This window comes from Triticum urartu, chromosome 7 (assembly GCF_003073215.2).
Source record: "Triticum urartu cultivar G1812 chromosome 7, Tu2.1, whole genome shotgun sequence".
NCBI lineage: Eukaryota > Viridiplantae > Streptophyta > Magnoliopsida > Poales > Poaceae > Triticum > Triticum urartu.
The window spans coordinates 195618884-195629534 of NC_053028.1; the positions used below are offsets into that span (position 1 = coordinate 195618884).

The 10651-nt window shown below is 41.1% G+C and overlaps 1 protein-coding gene across 4 annotated transcripts; it reads right to left on the reverse strand.

The window, feature by feature from the left end:
* Positions 1-1992: 1992 nt before the first annotated feature.
* On the reverse strand, positions 1993-6664 carry LOC125524982 (disease resistance protein RGA5-like). Of its 4 annotated transcripts, none has more exons than XM_048690009.1 (4): positions 6456-6664; positions 5326-6146; positions 2851-4857; positions 1993-2307 (listed from the first exon to the last, which is right to left on the reverse strand). In XM_048690009.1, exons 2-3 carry the CDS (start codon positions 6111-6113, stop codon positions 2883-2885), a joined length of 2763 nt encoding a protein of 920 aa, XP_048545966.1. In that variant the 5' UTR covers positions 6114-6146; positions 6456-6664; the 3' UTR covers positions 1993-2307; positions 2851-2882. The 4 variants fall into 4 exon arrangements, with proteins under 4 accessions (XP_048545966.1, XP_048545969.1, XP_048545967.1 ...); XM_048690010.1 differs by lacking the exon at positions 1993-2307 and having other exon boundaries at positions 3512-3679; positions 3790-4857; XM_048690011.1 differs by lacking the exon at positions 1993-2307 and having other exon boundaries at positions 4467-4650; positions 4746-4857.
* Between the last annotated feature and the right edge of the window lie 3987 nt (positions 6665-10651).

Sequence of the window (10651 nt, forward strand, 5' to 3'; positions counted from 1 at the left end):
AAGCATCTGACCCTTTTCTTCTTATTATATCACAAGGGCGCGGCTCTGTATGGTATAGTACTGTAGAGCAAGGCTGGTAGTCATTTCCACTCATTGAGGATTCTATCTAAACAAAGGTCAATGGGGGAGACTACAGTAGCTCGAACTCACACTATCTATGAAAAAGATAAAGCTGCCGCAGTTAAATTTTTGGCCAATTCACAGGCGAGCTAAGGGCGGCCGGATGGTGTGCCAACGGATTGGTAGGGCCAACCGGGGCTTAAAAACGCAAAGGCTCAGCTCCAGAAAAATGAGAATGAGGAGTTGCCCATATCTCTACTCCTATAAAAGACTCAGTTGATGATAATGGTGTGTCTGTCATACGTCATTTCTAATTATTAGATCTGCATCTATTGACTATGATGTAAGTTGTGACCTTGTTGCAACAATATCCCACTTCTGTGCTCCAATTTATAAAAAAAAAACACTTAGGGACTGTTCGGAGTCTCTCCACGCCCTGACTCCACTCCCGGAGCGGACATAGCCTTAGTTGAAAATAAAGGAGTAGGGAAACACCCGCTCTGCAGATTCTCATATTTTTTGGAGCCAGTTGGTTGCCGAACAGGCACTTAGTATTTTGAAACCAACCACATTCCTCCCTTACCTCATCAAAACAGGCCAAAGAATATATTTTAAGTGAAACATAAGATATTTTTAGTATATATGTATATCAAAACTAGACTGTTTTCTTTCAAATTTATGAATATGTATTATTCTACTTTGCATATGTTGCAACACATGGGCATTACTAGTTTTACAGAAGAATGTCATCGTGAAAGAGAACGGTTCAGCAGGAGGAGGCCACGCCCGAACAAATCTACCTCTCCCATTACTAGTTTTACAGAAGAATGCCACCGCATCAGCAGGAGGGGGAAATATCTGGTGCACCGGAGCTTGTGGTGCTACTGGTGCACCGAACTTATATTATGCTTTTAAAACGTTCAAAAAATTCTGATTTTTTTTAGCACACTCACATAACATTAATGTAGGTTGTCACAAAATTTCAAGTCAAAATTTGAAACATAACTTGAAAAACAAAAATGACAAATTCAACACTGAATAGTAGTACACAATATAACTTGGACTTTAGATTTGACCCATTGTCACACTGATATCAAATTTGTCATTTTTGTATCTCAGAAAATATTTCAAATTTGTATATGAAATTTTATAAAATCATACATTGATGTTGTGTTAACGTGTTAGAATTTTTTTTAGATTTTTCAAAATATTCTATAGCATCCGGTGCACCGGTAGCAAGTGTGGGTGCACGGGATACACTTCCTCGGCCGAACCCTCACGCCGCCCCCACCACCGGCCGGCGCTCTCCTCCACCGCGAGATCCGGCACTTCTAGGGCCATCCCCTCCGGTTCATGTCCAGGGCGTCACCCCGACGGCCAGCTCCACCCCGCCGCCGGCCGATGCTCACCTCGACGTATCCCGCCTCAACCTCTGAGCCCTCTCTCCGACGCCATAAACCCTAGGACGAACTGGGCTAGCTGCTTCCAGCCGGTCCATACTAGCGCCCAGCCGGCTAGCAGCCTCCCCAGCTGGGCTGCCAAGCTGGGAGAAGCTACTTCGGTGCCGAACGTTGCTGAAATCGCCACTTGGAGTTAGAAGCTGCGTTTGGAAGCTGAATTTGAGGAGTTTTAGAAGCTTGGAGGGGCTCAGAATAAGCCCTGAAACTTGTGCCAGAACATGCGGTTGAGAGGATGCACTAAAACCAAGACCAAGAGGCCGTCGTGAAGCATGACATGGGAGGTGATCCAACAAGTGGTAATTCATTATAAGCGATGCGGTTCTGTTAGTTTCCCTGTTGCTCTGTAAATTTAACCAGCCTTGTTTCATATCCCGGTTCGATTCTGCGAACTCAGTTAGTTGTCTTGTAAAACAAGCAGCTTGCAAGTCGGTTATCATATCAAACGCATCTACTTGTGTTGAAATCCAGAGGATAACAAATTTTAACAAGTTTTTATCAAAGTAGGAGCATCAGGGCAAATTATTCAGTACAGTACAAAGTAGGAACCAGTCATTCAGCACACCAGAACAACAACCATCTGTCACTGAAATGAATAATTCAGGCACGGGATACATCAGGGCAAATTCCTGCCCTCCAACAATCCTGTTACAAGCAACTGAATGGAACAACAGATGAAATAGTATCACGAGCAAAAACCAATAGCTTTATCTTCAGCAGAGACATCTTCCTTGTTGTTGTGACCCTGGCCTGTTGTTCCAAGTGACAGAAACTGAAATCCGCTCCTTTCCTGAAAACCAATATAGTCGAGTGGTCAGTAATTTTGTAAAAACTCAGGCAGCTGTAGGAGTTCAGAAAAACCATCTTCTACAATTTATTGCCCATTTAATCTAGCAGTACGGCAGTTTCCTCAAGAAAATAAAGAAACCCCCAGCAGAAGATTGAAGAGAGGAACATAAGACACAGCATACAAAGTCTAAATGTCGTATTAGCAAACATATTTCACATATAATAGAAATTAAATCATGTTAAACACTATCTCTTTGCAAAATTGATAACACACTCTTCCATGTGACCATGATTACCTCCAAACTATCTCTACTTGTTAGCCATATTTTTAGCTAAGTATATCTTACGTAAACCTTGCCATACCAAAATAAAAGAAAATCATAGCTAGCAAAGCAATAATGATACCATGGTGACTGGTGAGGTGGATGTACATTTCATGGTAATTTCTATGAAACAAACAAAAAATGAGAGAGAGAGAGAGAGAGAGAGAGAGAGAGAGAGAGAGATTGAGACGGGGAGAATGAAGGTGCGGATTTGTACATACGAGATGTTGCTGCTGCTGAGCCAAAGGAGAAATTACTCCGGAAAAAATTTCAAATTGCGACGGAAGAATCTGATTGTAACACGAGGATGGCTTGGATGCATGTTGATAGCACTCCTCAAGGCAGACTCTGTGCTTCTCTTCGTGGGTTCCGTAGCACCTTCACAGCCGATTGCTGCAGATAACTCTTCAAGCGCTAACAAGTGCTCGATGCCGGCTGGTGAAGCCCCATTCTGATCTGATCCATTCATATTATGCATTACCTCGAGTCTCTGGAGTTTGGGCATTACACCAGCCTGGAAGTCCAGGTATGTCATGCTGCTTATTTGGAGAGACAAACGCTTTAGAGCAGGGAATGTTCCCCTCCCCGCACATATGACAATCATTTTATCTACGGCTCTTCGGATATCCATATCAAGGTGAACGAGGACAGGCAGCTCTGAAAGGATACCAACACCATCATTTAGCAGCTCACAAACTTGCAACCGTAGTTCACCGAGGTTACGGAGTTCCCCTATCCAGCTAGGGATCCTGGAAAACCAGCAGTTCCGGAACATGACGAATCTCTCAAGTTGGTAAGGAGTTGGGGGAGGAGACAATGGCATCAAGCCATCTATGCAGCCCCTCATACTGACAATCAGGTCCTCAAGGTTGCGAAGTTTTCCCAGAGAAGAGCGTAATACATCCATCCGTCTCTCCGTATCGTCCAGGTGAGGGCCACATGAGATAAATAGATATCTCAGATTGGTGAGCTCACCAATGTTTTTGATATTGTCCATGGTGTTCACCGCCAAATCAAATGCACATAGATGTCGTAGGGACTTCATCTTGCCTATCCCATCAAAAAGCTCCGATCCAACATTTAGATGCATCAAGTATGGTAGGTGAACTATATCTGAGGGAATTTTTTTCGACAAAATATCTGAGGGAATATTGGAATACCTTTCCATATCAAGTGTTTGCAAGTGTTGTAGCGCTCTAATCTGTGTTGGTAGTTGGTACAAGCAAAAGCGACTAATCCGTAAATACCTCAGCTGATACAATTTAGACAGTCCACTGAGATCAACTGTAGCACGGTGGAGGTTAATGAACAAAACTCGGAGGAGCTTGAACTCTACTAGATCAGGTGTACTCTCAGAGCTCCCAAAGAACATAACTGATCGGACATGTGACATACTAATGTTCCTCGGTAATATTGCTTGATTGTTACTGAGACTATCTAAGTGAACAGACAGCCGACGGATCTTGTAATCCAGTCCTGTAATGGTTCGTGGGTCATCCACTATAGTGAAAAAATTCTCTTCTGTGGACTTGAGCAAGATAAGATCGAGCATCATATCATGTATCTTGCATTTGGTCACTGATCCTCTGCCGTCAAATTTTACAGGTTGAATAAGACTCCTATTGACAAGCTCATTGAAATAATTACTTGCGACCTTCACACAATCTTGTCCATAATCTTTGCCGACAAATCCTTCCGCCATCCATTGACGTTCTAGATCATACCTTGATATTATGTAGTCCTCTGGATACATACCAAGATACAGCAAGCACGTCTTAAGATGAAGGGGAAGATCTCTGTAGCTAAGGTTTAAGATTTGCCTAACTCCTTCCAACGTGAGATTTTTTAATGAGCCTAAACAACTCCTTACATGTTCCCACCTTTCTTTTTGGATGGAATCTTCACTGGCTAGCATGCTGGATATAGTAACAATTGCAAGAGGCAAACCACCACATTTTTTAAGAATTTGAACTGAAACATCTCTAAGATGGCGAGGGCAAGCTTCCTCGGAGCCAAATATCCTGCCAAAAAATAGTCTTCTTGAGTCTTTGTCGTTGAGGGGCTTCATTTCTAAAATGTGATCATGACCATGGAAACAACATGCCTTAGCCACAACCTGAATTCTAGTAGTAGTTATTACTCTGCTCCCAAGATAATTTTCTGGAAAAGCACATTTGATAATATCCCAGGCTGATACATCCCATATATCATCGATTATAATCAAGTACCTGCAAACATTCATCACTATGTCAGCCAACTGAAATTTACAGTGTCAAGTAATTAAGACATCGAACCAAAAAACAGAACTTTGTTTAATCAAACATAATTGTGATTGAATAAAAAAGACTCATTAATTTGTTTGTGATTGTTAATAAACTAAAATTATGGGAGAAAACATAATATATGATCTGAAATAAATTAACACATTTTGTTTAAGACCAATATTGTCACCAGTAATAAAATTAGCATGCAATAGACTAATACGGTTTACTCGTATAAGTTTACTAAATGAATCAGTAGATGCATCTATTAACTACTAAACTTGTTGTATGTTTGTTATGCTCATCTAATGATTTTCTACCAAGACTTTAAAACATACAATAATCTTAAAAATATACTATATATGTGTGTATCTGAGAAATCTTGAAAAAACAAAGACAAGAACAAACAATAATACATGAAGTAAGAATATGCACCTCTCATTTTTGAGATGTTCCCTGAGCATGTCGATAAGATGTGACTCGCATGCGTGAATAGATGGCTCTACCCCAAGTTGTGATAGTAAACCACGGAGAAGTTTTGGGATGTCTGGCTTCTGAGAAACGAGCACAAAAGCAGTACAACTGCTAACTTCACCCTTGAGCTTACCATGTACCACACTAGCAAGTGTTGTTTTGCCCAGACCTCCAAATCCCACAATAGATACCACTTTCAACTTCTTCTCCCCGTCTCTTAGCAAGTTAATAAGCTCATTCGTTGGCTCTTCAACACCAACAAGGTTAGCTGCGTTTTCATAGAGCGAGGCAACACGTGGGTCAATGGCCACATTGCTTGATGAGGAGGTATCAATCTTATACCTTTGACGCCGTGCACTTGTCTCGAGAACAAGTTTCTTTACATCCTCGATTTGTCGAGCAATCCGATGGCGAGACCTCAAAGTTTTGAGGCGTCGTATCGTGCTGCTGACAAACCCATCACTTTTATCGGTGCCTCCAATGTTTTGCATAAAGTCATCAATGATTTCCTCGATGTCGTATGACATCTCCCTGACGATGTCCCTCCATCTCTTGGTTTGTGGATCTAGCTCGTCCAGATAAGAAAGCCCCTCAAGTGCATCCTTCATGCTGGCAAGTTCATCGCTGACGAACTTGACCTCTTTCCGGAGGTTTTTGAGCTTGGCGAACTCCTCCCCCATGAGGTTGGCCAGCTTACCCAAGACGGAGTTCATCGCGCCTGTGGAAGCACTCACCAATATCCTGTCCATCTCAACCGTTTATCTTGGCTCCTGGTTATGCTCCTGCAGTGTATATCAGGATTTCCAAGTTGGTTCGATTTTTTTGCCTAGATAATAGTAGAAAGGAAAAGAACTTCTAATATAATATGTAACAGCATGTTAATTGAAACGAAAACTAAGGATGTTAAAAAACTAATCATGCCTACAGATACTATATCGTGCTCCCTTCGATCCATATTAATTGTCTCAACTTTAGTACAACTTTGTAGCTGTTTACCCAATCGAAGACGTTGAGTTCCTACTAATTCACAGCATACTGAAGCTCGGGTTGGCAACGAAAAGCAAAGCAGAGTTCCTGAGAGAGTTAATAACCTCTGAAAGTTGAAACGCGTGCTCGGAGGAGATGCCCCTGGCTGCTCGCTGGTGGTGGCCGTAAAGGCCGGCGGCGAGCAGAGCTCGCGGTACGACTTATCGGAGTCGGAGGAGATGAAATTCTACTGCACGTGCGAAATAAGGAGAAGAACGAGCAGAGTAGTATGCGATGATATGGGTCTGGTGGGAGTGGTTGGGGGAACGAACAAGTCAAGTCCACCTACGTATATGATTGAGGCTGTGTTTTCGTACTTCGCACGCATTCGCTATATATTACTGGTCAATAAGACCAAGAGGCAGTCGTAAAGCATGACATGGGAGGTGAACCAACAAGGGGTATAAACATTACAGGAGATTTGGTCGACAATGTGCAGATAAACCACGATGATTAGTTGCCCTCTGGATGTAACTGTCAGTCTGAATGTTATTACCAAATTTTTGTCAGTTGTGTTTTCCCATCATATATGTCTGTTGAGTTCAGTATTAGTATTGTCTGCCAATTTTGAGCTATATGGATCATATGGGCTGACCTTGATCGTCATCTCAGACTCACAGCGTGACAATGAACTTGCATTGAAATTGACAGTAGTACAGTACTTTTAACAAATTTGTCAGGAATCTGCAGACAAGAAACATTCAGTTAACCTGAATTTTAGTAGCGAACTCAGTCATCATGTTAGACTCATAGCGAACCTGCATTGGAATTGAGAGTATTACATTATGTTAACAAATTTATCATGAATCTGCAGAAAGGAAACATTCAGTTCGGTACAATGTAGGAAACCAACATATCGGTTGCTTGATCTTCAGCGGTCCATCATCAGTCGTGTGTCGTGACAATTCCGTTGGTGCTCTGACCGTGTTGTTGCAAATGATAAAGTCTAAAACCCACTTGTTTTTTGAAAAGCCAAGAGTGGTACAAATTAATACGTACTCACTCTGCAAAGAAATATGAGAGCGTTTAGATCACTACTTTAATGATTTGATCTTAACTCCCCGCAAAAAAATGATTTGATCTAAACACTCTTATATTTCTTTACGTAGGGAATAAGAAAAAGGCAGGCTTAGAAGTTGAGGAGAGCCATTTGCTATAGCTGCAGTTCACTAGTACAAATCAACTTCTCAAGCTTGAAAATGTGCACGCGTAACGCTGTAGAAAGCCTATTAGCTAGGTAGCAAATGGTAGTTTGGACAGTTAGAGGAACTCCAAATGGAACCCCAAGTTTCAAAAATATTCACGAATTCCAATAAAATAGTGCGGGTTTGCTTGGAAGAATATAAACATTTCTTCTCATTCTCGCCAACTCAAGAGCGACTTGATGGCGCAGAATGGCTTGGGCGAGTCTTTCTCTTGCTTAGTGCGAGAACGAGCGTCCCCGCTCGCCTTAGGAGCGTGCGAAGTGGGACGACCCATTAGCATTAGTTCATTAATTCCATTCGTTTTTCATTTAGTACTTTTATTAATCTAGAAAATGGAAAATATTGTATTTTTTAAAGTTTATTTTGCATTCAAAAAATGTTCACACAACTATTAGGAAATGTTGATAGTACTGAAAAACATGTTTGTCCTGCATTTCAAAATAAATATTTGTTATTTTTTTGTAAAATATTTATACAATGTAGAAATAAATTGCGTAATTCGAAAATATATATCTTGTACCACTAAAAAATGTTCACATGTTTTAAAAAAATGTTCATGACATTTTTTGAAATGTTTATACAATGAAAAATATGTGTGTAGTTTAATAAATCGTATACCAAAAAAGACCTGAACTTCTATTTGAAAAATGTGCAACACGTATTCGAATAAATGTTCAAAACGTGCATTTGAAAAAAAATGTTTTGCAGCCTGCAGTGTAGTTAGAGCTAGGCTCAGGCTTATTATCTCTAGTATTTTGGACCAGGCTTTTGGGCTTCAGGTAGGGCTTAAACGTGTAAACATTGAAATTCAACATTCGGTTCGGGCTTCCTGCTCCTGGCTTGATTTTGGGCCGAGCTCGGGCTTGAGAAAAGAGAGTATTCATGCTTTCGATCGGGCTCGGAGGTTGGGATTTTTCAAGCCTAGCCTAAAACCCGGCTCGGGTCGACATTTTGCACAGGTTTAGGCCTCCTTTGGTTTAGAGGAATTTCATAGGAATTCTAGAGGATAGGATTCTTATAGGATTTTTTCCTTTAGAGCCCTTTGGTTCATAGGAATGGATTCCTATTCCTACATAGGATTGGTTCCTATCCTCCACATTTTATAGGAAAATAAAAAAGAGCCTAGACTCAATGGAAAAATTCCTTTGGTGTCAACCAAATGACATCTTATTTCCTATTCCTACTCATAGGATTTGAGATACATGTCATCTCATTTCCTATAAGATTCCTATTCCTATGATAATCTTATCCTATGAACCAAAAGAGGCCTTAGATGAGAAGCAAACGAGCCGCTCTTTTCTAACTCTCTTCTAATGTGGTGGGCCAATCACAATGAAAAACAACGCCTAATGCTCCACGAGTGTTTCTCCACCAAGCACTGTTCCTACCGCCATGTGCATCATGCCAGCGTTCACCATGTGTTTCGCTCTTATTGGGTTTAAGTATGTGTAACCTGCACCGGCGTGTGCTCCTTTTCCCCTTGCCAAACCCTAAGATTCACCCCTCCTCTGTATGTATATGTGTACCAAGATCTAGGTTATCTTCTGGTTTATTGCTAGGGGTTAACATTTTAAGTGGGATAGGCTTGATCTCGAATTAGGTTTTCGCCCCCGCTTTATTGCTAAAGAAACCACCATGTCCATACAACAAGCTCAAGTTTACATAAAATAAAAGTAAGTCCGCTAGGGCAACAACACAAACATGCACAAATAAAGTAACAAAGAAAGAGGAAAACTTACAACCAAGTGACCGACAAATCAGTGGCTATGTGGCGGGGCCAGGCGACAAGCTGCCACAATCATCACGCCCATCATGCTGTCAAGCCGGTCACGATTTCGAGATCCATGTGACAAATACATCAGACTCATGTGACAAATACATCAGACTACAAGGGATCCCTTCCTACTATCACACACAAGAAGAAGGCAACCCTGCACATACTTTGCTTTTATAAGCTTCGGCCGCAGGCCGCCATCCTTTGAGAGGATCCACCAAACCCATCTCAACGTAAGGGTCACATTAATGCGACGGGATGCAAAAATACTTTTTTAGTCGGTACGGCAAGAATACGAGTCCTAGACCTCCAAGTCCTTGGGCAACCAAATATCAGTCTACTTACCCATATTACCCTTGTAGTGTTGTATTTGTCACATGGGTCTGATGTATTTTAATGGAACCTACATGAAAATGGACAATTCTCAGTGGAGTCTATCAATAGAGCGTTAATCCAATCTGATGCGACAGTTGATAATAACAAGAAGATCTGGAAGATGAAGATACCTCTAAAGAATAAAATCTTTGCATGATATCTTTGTCGCAGAGTCATTCTTAATAAAGATAACCTTATTAAGAGAAATTGGCATGAAAGTCCACAATGTGTCTTTTGTCACCATGATGAGACAATAAAACATTTATTCTTCCAATGCAAATTGGCTCGTTCTATAGGGAAACACTTTCCATCAGAGGTCTGATTTATTTCCTTCGTCAGACCAATCTTATACCATTGATTCATTTTCCATCGTATGGTCCAGAACCTCCCTCTCTCCAAGCCATGCACCCATTAATCTAGGACAACTTCTCACCAACCCGTTAATCATGCACCCATGGTTAGGGAAATCAAAACGAAATCATAATTAAGTTAAAAAAACGAAATCATAATTAATCGCTTGGTTGCTCCACCGCTGTTTTCGCCTTGCTCGGTGATCCCTCTGTTGGAAATATGCCCTAGAGGCAATAATAAATTGATTATTATTATATTTCCTTGTTCATGATAATCGTTTATTATCCATGCTATAATTGTATTGATGGGAAACTCAGATACATGTGTGGATACATAGACAACACCATGTCCCTAGTGAGCCTCTAGTTGACTAGCTCGTTGATCAATAGATGGTTACGGTTTCCTGACCATGGACATTGGATGTCATTGATAACGGGATCACATCATTAGGAGAATGATGTGATGGACAAGACCCAATCCTAAGCATAGCACTAGATCGTGTAGTTCGTATGCTAAAGCTTTTCTAATGTCAAGTATCATTTCCTTAGACCATGAG